We start from the raw sequence: 14,632 nt of genomic DNA, 5'->3' as shown, positions 1-14,632 counted from the left end.
ATAAACGTATAGAATATTATAATTTATAATACATAAAAAATTTGGTGGCAGTCAATAATAGTTTTTGATATAAAAAAGAGCATGGTAACAACAAGGGACTTATTATTATATATATCCTTCCTAAAATATTTTAGGAGGGAATAATTTAATTCATCTTGTAAATCACAAATATTATAATACTTATTACTTTCACCGTTGTATAAATATTAATAGGGTAATTACAATTAATAATTTAATTTTTAGGTAACTTATATGAGTACTACGTATAAATACTACAGACTACATGAAAAATCAATTAGTTTGTGTTAAACTAACAGACTATCAAATCATGAAGTATCTGTACTTTATTTAAATTTTAAGACTATCAACAATAAAAGATAACGTTTATCAGCAATGAAGTTATCACAAAAAATATATTAGTCTGTTGTTTATTTTGAATACGTGTTAAACCTTAAACTCTTGGTTATATATAATAAATCAAGAAATATACCAAAAATAAATTTAAAATATTAGTCAAATTAGTTAGCTACATTATATTTAGTGTTTTACATGTTGGAATTTTGAATACACATTAAAATTTAGCACCAATTAATTGTTAAATGCTAAAAATCAAGTTTAATAGATTTTTATTCTATGGATTAAAGTATCATAACAGATATGAATGAATCTACTAGAGAAGATGAAGTTCAATCAAATTTTACCACAGAAAATATTAAATTACCTAATGAAAGAAAATTTGACAATATGGTTAACGGAGGAAGAAAATTATCATCTGATTTAATAGATCGATCATGTTATCCCGGTAAAACCATGTATGTTATGTCACCAGGTCCAAAGAAATATCAAACAATTAAAAAATCTCCAGATAAAGAACCAAAATTTGTACCTTATGAACCGTATAAAGCAGCAGTACGGTCTATAGTGCCAGAATTAAGTCAACCATCAATAGCAGTATTCAAAAGACGACTTTCAACTACTTCATCATGTAGTAAAATATCAAATTTTGTAGAGGAAGATGAATTAACAAAATTAACTCAGGAAAAACAAGTAATGTAACATTTTAAGTAATTTACAACAAAAATAATTTAACTATGTATAATGTAGGCTTTAGAAAAAGAACTTATTGAAATAAAAGAAAAGTTTGCGAATATGGTCCAACAAATAGAGTCACAAACTCAAGTAAACAATGAACTCAAAAATATGCTTGTAGCATCAATTGGAGAAGATGTTGAAGCAAAAATTCAAATGTTAACTGAAGATAAAGTTTTATTAGCTCATAAACTTCTCAACTATACTGGAGCATTAGCTGGACGACAAGATCAACTAGAAACTGTTGCAGGGGAAAGAGATGTTTTACGTAGTAAATTTCTAGCTGGCAGGTTATTGTTAAAAATCTATAAAGCTGGGTTCCCAATACTCATCTATTCACCGAATATAGAATATTTGTTTTCTGGTAAAAATAAACGATTATTTCCTTTGAAACTATTTGTTTACCCTTATAAATGACATTCATCGCTGTATCTTATATCATTAAAGCTATCAAATGGCCAAAAGAGGGTAAATAAAAAATAGTGAATATTGTTTATTGGGCTAATAAATGAATAAAAGGAACCTGGCTTTATTCTATTATAAAATACTATAGAATCATACATAATGATTAATTTTGAGTAACATACTTTAAGATACATTTTTTAGAAAGTAATGAAAATTTGTAATTTTTGTAAAAAGAAAATTTTTTATTCAAAACACTACAATAATTTTGTTAAATCATTTTTTCAGCTCTTCAGGATTAAAAAAAACTTTAAATTTAATTTTCTTAAATGGAAACTCATGACTTAATAATACTATAGAAAATAAATTTATAAACCAATATGAGTACATACATACACCAGTATAAGCTGTACCCAAACACATTATATATGTATCCACTCTATTTATTAAAATGTTGTAACAGATATACAGTTCATCACATAAAAAAAAATGTTTAAGATTTCTTGTCTATTATATTATTAAGTTAAAAATGAGAGTTCTTACTTAAGAAAATTTAAGGTTTTTTATTTCTTAAGGGATGGAAAAAATGATATTTAGTCATATATTATTGTATAGTATTTTGAATCAAATAATTTATCTTTACAAAAATTTTAAAATTTTTTCTTAAAAAATTAAGTGTCTTACTTAAAACTTAAAATTAATATATAATTTTTTTTATTATATTTAACTAAACAGTTTAATTATTGAAGACCTATCTAAATGGAAAAATTTTCTTTGTAAGCGGATAGACAGTTTAGAAAGTATATTAAGTACAATATTAGATGAAAATCGAAAAAATAGACATCTTTTGAAATCAGCACACGAGTAAGTTAATTGTAGTATTATAATAAAAGTTAAAATTTAATATTTATGTTTATTTGTTTTTAGAAATTTAAAAATTTTACAATCTGAATATAAAATTGAACCACTTGTCAAACAAAAATCACTGAATAGTATCTCTATAGCTGAAGACATTAACAGGATATCATTATTGCTTAAACAAAGTTTAGTAAAAAATTCAACTCAAGAGCTACAAGTTCATGCTGCAGTTCATCAAACTGAAGCAGAAACTCGAGCACAACAGGTAAAAAATTGCTGTATAATTTTTTTCAGAAATAGCAAAAAAAATAACACATTTTTTTTTAAAAATAACACATTTTTTTTTAAAAATAACACATTTTTTTTTAAAAATAATAGCTTTTGGGACAATTATTGCCTAGAGAACAAATAAATAATGTTGATGCTACATGCAATGCAATAATGGAAGCATCTCAAGCTCTAGAGTCAAATATTCAAATATGTTGTACCCATTGTACAGGAAATGTAAAATATGTTTGAACCTATTTGCAAAAATAGTTTAACTTTGTTATCATAATATTTATATAAAAATATATACATATTTTATTTAATTATATTTTTAGCAAAAAAAAAATGAATTCTTTTTTTTTGTATGCTAGTAATATAAAAATGAACTTAAAATAAGATCATACTATTCGTTAAATTTCTATTATTTAGTGAATAATTGAATTGAGCCACCCTTTTTATACATACACTAGTTTAATAATTTTGTAATTATAGTTTATTAAAGTTAACTTGTTTAAAATTTAAACAATTTTATTACTATTGATAAATGATACTACTATTGAAAACTATTTAATGAAAGCTTACAAATTCACTCATCTTCCAATCCAAATGTCGTGAGCAAATATAATATTTTTAGAGTTATTAATTTGTTTTGATTATTACTTAAGTAATTTTATATCAAATGAATATTTATTCAGTATATTTAAATAATTCAGATAATTTTTTATTTATGAAGTCAACATTCAGTATAACCCACAAATAAGAGTGAGCTAATATGTATGAATCTTTTTATACATAACTTAAAAACTATAGAATTTATAAATTAATTTATTCTTAAATTAAAATTTTCTAGATATCAAACTTGAGCAGATTTTAGTAAATTATATTTTAACTTCTTAGAGTAGACTAGTTTAATAATAATAAAACACTTAATGCTAGTTGTTGTAATGAAAGATACACAATTTTTTATGACATTTTAATTCACTGCAATGAACAAACACTTAGTTAAATAATAAGTGAATTATATAGTTATTAATAAATAATATATTGCTAAAAAAAAAATATAAGTTTATTATCACAGCTCATGTTAAAATTTTAATACTAAAAAATAATCAATTATTTTAATCCATTTTTTGTAATAATTTATTGACATTTTTCAAAATATTTTTCTTTTTCAAATCGCATAAACTGTAAACCTTGAAAAAAATTCAAAAATTTTACTTAGGAAGCACTTTTAAATAATTTTTTTTATACTTTAATTGAAGGAAGTTTCTCATTTTTTGATTTGTACTCATATTCATCAATAGATAATGATTGTAAAAAAATCCACGTATAATCAGGATGCTTTTTGTATAATTTTAAATAAAATTCCTGAGAAAATTCCTAAAATAATTAACTATTATTAATAATATAAATATATTATATCATATCAAATTATATTCTTCTTTTTCTATCCATCGTCTTTATCTCAACTACTTGAAATTTCCCCCCCCCATCCTAAACTTCCATTTGGTACGATCTCCCACATCATCTTCACACACATTAGCAATCCTCATATCGTTCAATAATATCCCTCTATCTCTTTTTCGGTCTTCCTCAACTCTACTTCCTTCAACATTCATTTTCATAACTGTTTTTACATCTACTGATTCCTCTCTTTTCATTTCATGACCCAACTATCCAAGTCTAATTTCTCTCATTTTATTCACAATTAACGCTACACCCTATTATTTGTTTGTTCCTTATTCTATCTTATTTAATCACTCCACTCATCTATTTAAGCATTCTCATCTTTGCTATACTCATTCTTTGCTCTGCTTTCTTATCAACTGTCCAACACTGAACCATACATCATAACTGATCTCACTACAGTCTTATAGAACTTACCTTTGAGCCTCATTGGAATTCTCTTATCACATAACACATTAGACACTTTTATCCACTTCACTCACCCACATTTAATACTATATATTATAACCTCGTTACTACAACTATTCTTTTGCACAACTAAATAATTAAAACTTTCCTACCTATCATATCATATTGTCACTGATCTACTCATTTCACCTACCTCGTGTTCTCTTTGCCCATGCAATCTTCTCTCCTTTTGCTCTTCTGCTATACTTTGAACTGTTAATTTTACTCTGTGATTTTTTGAACGTCCCCGTCCCACCATCAGGATTCCTTGTTTCCTGGATTTCTACTCCTACTCTCACCAACAATCTCCTTTGCAGTATTCTTCATACAACTAGCAAATCTATTCCTCATATCATTTATGTCTCCTTCGATATTTCACACCATTCTCTCTTATACCATCTTTAAAAACTATTTCTCTTTCTATTTCCACCACCAAATCCTCCTCCAGTTTCTTTCTGTTTTTGTGTACTCTCATCCCATTATATCACAATTATATCACATTATATCATAATTTATAAAAAAAATATACCAAATGATAGGTAAAGACATCATGCATCTATAAAATAAAATTATATTGATCCAAACATTTTTCAAAATGTTATAGCATTATAAAGTTAAAAATATAAAAAATAATTTTTTTATAACTTATTTTTTTTTATTAACTTTGATGTCTGTTTTCACTGTGAAGACAAAATAAAGTCCAAAATTTTTTTTTTCCATAATAAATTACATTACATTAGCTATGATTTAAGGTATATTTAAAAGTGTCAGTCAACACTTTCAAAAACTAAGTTGAAAAAGTTGCCATATTGAAACCTTCTCTATGGGCCAGGTAAAGGGTCAAATGTTCACAAAAATATATCAAATGATAGTGAAATACCTAAGGTATCTATAAAACAAAAATTTTTTTATTGATTTGTTCATTTTTAAATAAGTTAGTGCAGTTTTAAGAAAAAAAAAATATTGAAAATGACCGATTTTTAAAATTGTAATTTTTTGGTGGATTTCCCCCATTTACGTGAACGAGGTAATTTTTTTCAATTTTTGAGAGGGTAATGTCTTTGACTAGATACAATTTGTGATCTTTTGACGTATTGTTCATAAAAATCGGTCCAATGAGAGCTAAGATTGAAGGGTAAGAAACATAAAAAAAAAAACACATCATAATAAAATTAATACCTTCTCAGCTTCACATCGAAGCTAAAATAATGACATCATATAATTTATATTAATTAAAATTCTGAAAAAATATTATTACTTGTAAAATTAGTGGCTGATTTTTATCCAAATAATATGCAACAGAGTTCAAAACTTCATACAAGTCTTTCTCCAAAAAGTTCAAATTTAGAACTAAATCTCCTATATTTTTCAAAATAGTAGATTGAAGTTTATATTTATGATTAGTAAAATAAAAACTGTCTTGATGTATATTTCTACTTTCTTTCGAACTAGATTTAAGACGATCAATAATACTTGGTATAACTTGTCTGTAAAATTACATTATAATATAAATTTTGACTTTTACAAAACAAAGTTTATAAATATATTTTAAAAAAATATTTAAATAGTTAAATATTGAATCAAATTAAAATATTTAATAATTATTATAGTATAGACTATATTTTTTACACACTACAATTGTGACTACCATTGCAAGGGTAGCCTATCCATCTTTTAAAAATTAACTTCAATTATCAATAAGATAATTGCTCTGTATGAATCAATCAATATTTAAAGTTTTTGTCAAAACCTAATGCACTCTTATTATATTTGAAATCAATTTTTTTTAATGTTAGACTGTGCGTGTACTAAAATAATTAATTATGTTTGGGAATTGTACTATTAATAAATAGTCTACTGATTTAATTCTTAATTTTTTCAGAACTAAAATTATGGTATAAATGGATATTATAAATTAATATGTGTACAAGTAATAAATATTTTGATGGCATAGACAAATTTGATTTAATTATTTTAATAAATGTATAATAGAATTGATAAATTCTATCTATTCTACACTTATTTAACTCACTTTAATAAACGTGATCTTATAAAATCTTTAGACAAAATTCCCATGGTATTAAGTAAATTAAAAGCTTCTCGAAAAACTAAATCATTAGATTTCTCATTAAATTTAGTACATAAAGGTGACCATATTTTATGGATAATTGGCAGTAACTGATTTTCATAGTTAGATAAAACATATAAACCTTCATTTAGAATCTGTTAAAACATTTTGTCAATAATAAATATAAAATCATTTTTTCAAACTTTTTTTTTATTAGAACACATTCAAAATTTACTTGTAATGGAACAAAATGATGTTGTAAAGGTAAAAAATTTAACACGCGTTTCATAATTGATATGACCATTTGTACATATGATGGTAGTGGTTCCTTATTTTCTTCGTTATTTGTACTATTAACACATAAATAAAATTCAATGAACAAACGTGGTTACATTTAATATGTGAATTTAACAATACCTAGGTATATCATTTTTCCAGGTTTCATTGTCAGAACTAAAATCCATTGTCATCATTCGGTGGTATTGCAAAATATTTTCAATAAAACAATCAGAAGTTTGCAAAACTTTATCAGGATTCAATTGTGGTTTTTTATTAATATTTTGTGACCAATTTCGAACACAAACCACAAATATATAGAATACTTTTAAAAATGAATTGAAATAATCTTCACGGTAAATATCACAACTTTGAACCAAAACCTAATTTAAAAATTAATTAATACATATAATATTTTATTAAAGTAATTTACTAACATCGGTGACTATAGCATGGAATGATCTTAATAAATTTTCGTTCACGCCAATATTCATAACTACACTAAGTGCATTTAAAACTTCAGGGTGATCACATAATGTCCATAACTTGGAGCTGAAATGGTGTGACAAATAATCTGAATTTTGTATTATAATATCAACAGGATCTTTGTAACCACCTGATTTAGATAGAAGTACTATTGCTTTTTCACCTATTTATAATATAATTAGTTTTAAGTTGAACATATAACTAAAAATGATATAATATAAATTTACCAGCCAAAGATATTGGATTGAGTTCAGATCCTATACGTTCTAATATTGGATATAAACAATGAATTAAACATGCATGTTGTTTATCTACATCAAGAGAACAGATTAATTGACCAAGACCTTCAGTCATAAGACAGATTTGAATAACATTCTTTTGAGTATCTGATATATTTTGAGATAATTTATCATTAACAACTGTTGATAAGTACCAAGTTTCAGGTTCTAAATATAATTGTATTACATCACTAACTAAATTGTAATGATTATTATCATTCCCTAAAAAACAGTTTCCAAAACAACTATAATTTCTTATTTAAAATTTTTAAATTAATCATTAAATGACTTTAAATAATTAATTGTATTATATATTACCTTCTAATAAAATTAAGTTTAATAAAAATGTAATTTCTCTTCTGCAAAATATCTTGGTTTCAAATAAGTCCATTAAGTATCTTACTATATAATTTAAATCTCCATACATCCCTATAAGCTTACAAATACTTTCTACTTTAAATAAAGCAGAAGTATCATTAAAATGAACTAATTGTTTCCAAGGATCATTTAAAGATGATTCTTTAGACATTATGTTTACATTTTTCAAATCTTAATAAAAAAGGAAAAAATAATTAATTAATAATTCAATAATAAAAGTAATTTAGAGAATAACCTCTGATTGAATTATCTTCCAATAAAATAATATTTGTATGCTCAAGCTCAATTATTTCCATAAGAACAGTAATCATACGATCTAAATGAGCATGTGAATTAAGAATACGAGGTAAATGAGAATATCCAAAGAGCTTAAGATACCCTAATAATAATGACAATTCAGTCATCTGTTTAGAAATATCTAAAGTTAAAAATATAAATAAAATTTCAAATTTTTCAAAAGAAATTATTAAAAGTAAAAGAATGATATTACTTGACATTCTTATAGAACGTGGAATTCTTGTCAATAGAGCATAAAAACTTTCTTCAAGAAGTTCAATTAATGTCTTTTTGTTATTACCATCAAAACTTTTCATTAATTTGGAAACAGTTTCATTAGCTAGTTTATCAACTTGTGGCTGTTTATCATCACATAAGATTAACAGAGTTTCAACTAATTCAGTTACCAAAGATTCTAAAGAACTAAAGATCAGTTCAAAATACATAATCAAAATCAACATTAATTCTTATGATTGTTTATTTAATATTTTTTTGTTCTATGTATGTCTTCTCTACTGAGTAACTTAATTTTTATGTAAAACAGGACAAGAAAACCTCTACAGCTGGGTGGTATAGAAATTAAACCAAACATTTGGAAATTGAAACACAATGTTTCGAATCATATAGGCTGGAATTAATAATACTGAATTTTGCTGGACTTGTACTGGTTCATATTTTTAGTCAGAAATTATAAAATATGATTTTTTACAAATTTATTTAATCACATTATTTTTTTAATATGATTTAAAAAGAAAAAAATAGTAATTAACTAGTTAGATATTATAAAAAATTACTCCAAAGGAAGAATATCTAAATACACTTATACATTATCTTTTAAAAACAAGCAGCATCATTTAAGAGAGTATGCTAAATATAAATCTAAAAAATAACATTTATATTTAATTGTTAATGATAAAAAAATTATATTGTGAAATTTTTTAAGAAGATACTATGAATAAGATCAATTGATTTTCCTAAATTCAGGTATATTATGCACAAAAAATAATAAAACAAGACATCAAAAATTTTTTTTTTAGCAACTTACAAATATTATTTATTTATTGAATAATCAATGCATGTTTATTAAAATAGTAAACATAATTTATCTAGCTAAAATTACATAAATAATTTTATTAAAATATCAAGGCTGGGCTAGCAATCACAATTTTTCAACTTGTTAATTTTTAAAATTAACTTAACATTCTAACCAGGACTTAAAATCATTACAAAAAGTGTTAATTTGTTCTAGTAAAAACCGAATTTTACTTAAAATTGGTATGACGTTACTGGTTTTGTAAAAATCTAATGTCAATTATCATATTTTTAAAAAATTAAGAGAAAAAATAAACATTTACTGCTTAAAACTGGTTATGATTTTTCTAGTTACCTGTAAAAATTGGTTAATAATAAAATAAAATATTAAAGTACTTATTTTTACAAATAAAAAAAATTTTCTGAGGTTATTCATTGAGCAATTTTTTAGTACTCCTCTCCAAGTGTATTTAACTCATAATTATTTTCTTCATAAGAGGTTAACACAAAATTACTACTGTTTTGTAAAACTGTTATTATTACTACAACAGAAATAATAACAGTTAGTAATAATTATAATGATACAGTTAGGCTTTTGTTCTGAGGTGTCTTTCATTACTCCCTTAAATGAAAAAAAAAATGTATTTTCACAGTTTTATAATTATATTTTAAGGGAATTCATCCATCTAATAAGCTTCTACTTTTTTAATCATATAATTACTTAATAATGGCATAACTGTAAAAATGCATTTTCAATTACAACCACACGTTATTTAATCAATTTATCATTTTTATTTTATATATTTATTTTATAAATATTATTGGTTTTTGTTTAAAATATAGATTTTCTATATTAATTATTAAATTTTGGTTAATAATTTAGAAAAATATTGTATTACCGATAACAGATTAATAAAATTATTATTTTTTAAATAAAAAAAAATAAAATACCACTTCTTGATTAAAGAAAAATGAGTTATAACCAATTTTAGAGAAAAATCAATAACCAGTTTTAAGCCTTTGTTTTGTCTTTTTAACATATTAATTCCCAGTTTTATAAATTACTATATAAAGTGTTAAATATTGTTTTATTTATTTTTTAATACTACATATAATTATAATTGTAGAACTCTGAACACAAATTTTATAGAACAGATGAAGTTAATTCTTACTTCTCGTGACATTTCACCAAACTTTTAATTACTTAATTAAAATTATTAAATTTATAATGAATTAAAGATGTAAAAGCATATTAAAAAGAAATATAAAATAAAAAAGTATACATGATTTTGAATTATATTAAAAGTAAAGTTAAACAACAATTATAAAATATATTAGCAATATTTAATTTTATGACTTACCTTGTACATTTATTTAACAATATATCACAAGAAATGGCTAATTGTAATCTCACTCTCCAATGATGATGTTCTCTAGTTTTTATCAATTGAGATGCAACTAGTTTGAAATTTTGATTGTTTTCTTTGATCCAATCACTTATTATTTTTAATTCCTCATAGAAATTCTTATTTTTGTTGGGATTTTTATAATATTGATTAGATTCTACTATAAAATTCTCATCGCATATAATTAAAGAAGTAATTGAACTCCACAAATTCAAAGCAGCCTTCAAGAACACAAACAATTAAAAGAAATTCATTACATTTTAATATAATATTTTCAATTAAAAATAATAAATTATTCTATTTTTACCACTGTCAAAGAATGATGTTGAGTATCAGGAGCTTTAGCTACAAAAGTGCATATAGTTAAAATACCAGGTATAAATTTAATCAAATTTTGAACTATTTTATTCGAGATATTATAATCATTTATTTTTTTCCAAACACTTGTCAAAATTTGAATACTTTTAAGAGCTTCAAACCTTTAAGGATATATTTATAATTATTTGTAAAATTCTATAAATTATAAAAATATTATATAATTTTTCAAGATCTACATGCAAAATTTACATTTTAAGATGTAATAAGATACACATAATACCATTTTGGAATGGTATTATTTACTTATAGGTATTAATTATACTTTACAAGGCAATAGATTAAGAATTTTTTCACTCATTTACACTAATTTTTTTCAGAAAAAATTAAATATTAATTTTTGTAAACGATAATACTGTTTGACTTAAAAATCACTACAATAATATGTACTAATATATATTTTTTTAATTCTTCCCGAGATAAAAAACTTAAACTTTAATGGAAAACTTTTATTTTTAATTTGATGATACGATAAAAAAAATTTTGTTCTTGTAACTTTTTAATCTGATCAACTATTTGCATTTTAAAAATGTTTAGAGATTTTAATTTAATAGAAATTTATCAATACGTATAAATATAATATAAATATAATAAAAATACCTAAGAATATTCATTTTTTCATTCCTTATTATTTTTGTGCAAATATATATAAAATAACCAACATTTTTACAATCTGCATCATTATACAAATAAATTATAATAGCTTTATCTGATTTTTCAACCAACAAATTGATAGATATTAGAACTTTTAACTTTAAATCTTCTGAAGCATCAGACTCTGAAAATTCATAAACATATTTCATAAAAAAAATAATTAAAAATGTATGTAAATAATAAATATAATTGATTATAATTACCTTTATCTGGATAACTTTTGTTGAACAATTTAGAAACTAACAGAGAATAAATTGTGCTAAATGTAGGCCATACATTAATAGAAATTTTTTGTAAAAATATTGAAAGGACATCTAATACATTTAAAGTGAAATTGGAACTGAAAAATAAAATGTATTAGTTTTATCATAAATATAACTAACACATAAAATATAGATTACTTAGTATTATTTTTTAAATGTACTTCTATAGGAATTAGTATGTAGCGATGTAGAGGATCTAAAGAATTGATTGGAAGCAATTCTAGTGCATCTATAAATCTTTTTGAATTTTCTGAATTAGGTTCTGTTATAAAAGCATCGCACACAGGTTTGAGGGTAGCAAATGCTTTTTTAAAATCATCTTTTATCAATGTCATACTAACTTCTTTTGCTATAATTTTTGTATAACAAAATTATTAAAAATAAGTTTAATATATATTTAAGGTTAAATTGTCAAAATACATTTTTAATAAAATTTATCAGATTATAAAGAATAAAAATTTATATCTAAATACACAAAAATTTTAACTTTTTAAAGAATAACCTACATTAATTGAAACTAACATATATAATTGTGCTGTACGACTCAAATAACATAACCATAAATAATTAAAATTATTAACCGATATTTTATATTTTCAAAAATTTGAATTTTACTCATGACATTTTTTGATAATCAGGATATATTTATTGTACTTATGAATAGTGCAATCAAAATCTGATTAGACTACCATAAAATACTTAAGTGATCCTTGAGTACAAAATATTAGATATCATACAACTCATTTACAAATTACCATTAAATTTTTGTAAAAAGTTCAACTATTTCATTCTGCAAAACCGGTCATGGTGGTAGTATCTTCTACTATCAAGTATTAAAAAAGATAACTCTTGTGTTTTTTATCAGTCACCATTAATATTTACCAACAATACATGATTAATTGAAAAAGGTTTACTGTACGGTTACCATTATAAATTATTATCTCATGTATCATAGAGCAATTTTAAAAACTAAATTTTATTTAAGAAATTAAATAAATAGTATTCTTACTAAAATAAAATAAAAATAAATATGTGTAATCTACATAAAAATTATTTAGTTTCACACAAATGATATTTTTTACAAGTTATTAACATTTTTGATAGTTTACTGAAGGTGAGATGCGAGTGTTGTTATTTTTATCACTAGACATTTATCAGCTGTACTCTCATATTTCCCGCCTAGATATTAGATTTTTAATAACTGCCAAAATACTGTTTCAAAAGTTGTTATCAACCAATCATTTTCTTAGTTTTCTAATATTTAATCCATTAAAATATGTAGGCTACTATTAAAAAAAATAAAGTTGGTCTTATAAAAGATAAGAAAAAGATTTTAAAAATAATTAACTAGTTATAAATCGAGATAAAAATACTTAAATAAGCCAATAATAATTGCTCAAAATTATTATTCTTTCAGAAGAAATCTAGAGTTAATGATAAATCAATCAAACTGTAAATAATTTTTTTAATTTTCAGGGGCTAATTCCTATTTTTTATATACCTTTGTCTTCCTAAAGTTTGACGCTTTTTTATTTTCATGTACTATGAGGCTGAGATTGAAATAGGACGTGGCCTAGATAAAATTAGAGAATAGACTCAGTCCAACAATCAAAAAATGATTTCTACATATATTACACTTATAAATCATAAAACTTGTAATCAGGATATAAATAAAGAAATAGGTGATCTTGTTGCTTTTGGATAATCCACCAATTTCTTAAAATTAAACACTATTTACAGATTTGCATCGTAGCGTTTCTTATGATAGTGATTTTAATCACTATTAGATATCATATATACTTGTCCCAACTATGCCACGTACACATTTTGCCGGAATCCCACTATACTACCGTTTTTTTAAGATAATTTATGGAAAATTATAATTTTTGACCCAAAACAAATCTTGGTTAGATCTACATTAATAACATAAATTCAAGTGTAAAATTTAAATCGAAATTCAAATGACATCTTAAACGTGGTATTCCGTTAACTCTACAAAATTCATTTTCTTTACAACATTTGAGAATTAAAATTTTTTGCGGTTAAGAAAAAAATTACTACTTTATATTAAATATTTTAGGTAATTAATATCTCTTTTTACTTCCCTCAACACATAAGTACACAATTAGTATTACAAAAATATTTAAGGTTTTTAAACTACTTAATTATTTTTTTTTTATATATATAATTACCCTTGACTCTTGAAAAATATTACTTAAATCATTTGGATTTAAATCCCCATTTCGCTGAAAGGATAAATTTACTCATACTCTATTTGTATATATGTCACCTTAAAATAAAAGAATCTTTAACCAATTTTTTTTAAAAGTAAAAATTCACTTCTTCAATGGAAAACATAAATATGGTTATTTAAAAAATTTAAATTTACACATTTTAGCTTTAAATAAAATCAATATCCTTTATTGTATAAATATTATATAATAATTATTATTAAAAGATATTTTTCTCATAAGTAAAGAAAAAAATGTAAACCTGTATATTTTTCTAATTTTATATGAATTATTTGCTGAATTCTTAAAGTTTGATATATTTATCATCACTTGGGTTTTTTTTTTACCATATTTTGAGAATTTAGTAAATTTGGCTTTA

The 14,632-nt window shown here is 23.1% G+C and overlaps 2 protein-coding genes across 5 annotated transcripts; one reads left to right on the top strand and one right to left on the bottom strand.

Annotated features, from left to right (window-relative positions):
* The first annotated feature begins 438 nt into the window (after positions 1-438).
* On the top strand, positions 439-2,940 carry LOC126900522 (golgin-45). The gene is made up of 5 exons (XM_050676301.1): positions 439-1,047; positions 1,105-1,379; positions 2,227-2,355; positions 2,419-2,614; positions 2,728-2,940. Exons 1-5 carry the CDS (start codon positions 658-660, stop codon positions 2,866-2,868), a joined length of 1,131 nt encoding a protein of 376 aa, XP_050532258.1. The 5' UTR covers positions 439-657; the 3' UTR covers positions 2,869-2,940.
* A 669-nt stretch (positions 2,941-3,609) lies between these two features.
* LOC126900521 (TELO2-interacting protein 1 homolog) lies at positions 3,610-13,131 on the bottom strand. 4 transcript variants are annotated; one of them, XM_050676300.1, is made up of 17 exons: positions 13,032-13,131; positions 12,161-12,371; positions 11,963-12,099; positions 11,706-11,883; positions 11,038-11,209; positions 10,686-10,951; positions 8,507-8,715; positions 8,252-8,434; positions 7,957-8,187; positions 7,588-7,860; positions 7,312-7,523; positions 7,016-7,257; positions 6,834-6,948; positions 6,563-6,753; positions 5,789-6,017; positions 3,868-3,996; positions 3,610-3,809 (listed from the first exon to the last, which is right to left on the bottom strand). In XM_050676300.1, exons 2-17 carry the CDS (start codon positions 12,355-12,357, stop codon positions 3,735-3,737), a joined length of 3,039 nt encoding a protein of 1,012 aa, XP_050532257.1. In that variant the 5' UTR covers positions 12,358-12,371; positions 13,032-13,131; the 3' UTR covers positions 3,610-3,734. The 4 variants fall into 4 exon arrangements, with proteins under 4 accessions (XP_050532257.1, XP_050532255.1, XP_050532256.1 ...); XM_050676298.1 differs by lacking the exon at positions 13,032-13,131 and adding an exon at positions 12,529-12,763; XM_050676299.1 differs by lacking the exon at positions 13,032-13,131 and adding an exon at positions 12,545-12,763.
* Positions 13,132-14,632: the final 1,501 nt, after the last annotated feature.

The sequence above is a fragment of the Daktulosphaira vitifoliae genome, unplaced genomic scaffold (assembly GCF_025091365.1).
Source record: "Daktulosphaira vitifoliae isolate Bord-2020 unplaced genomic scaffold, ASM2509136v1 Scaffold_3, whole genome shotgun sequence".
Taxonomy (NCBI): domain Eukaryota; kingdom Metazoa; phylum Arthropoda; class Insecta; order Hemiptera; family Phylloxeridae; genus Daktulosphaira; species Daktulosphaira vitifoliae.
The sequence above is the reverse complement of the archived record's forward strand: the minus strand, read 5'-3'. Positions and strand labels throughout refer to the sequence as shown.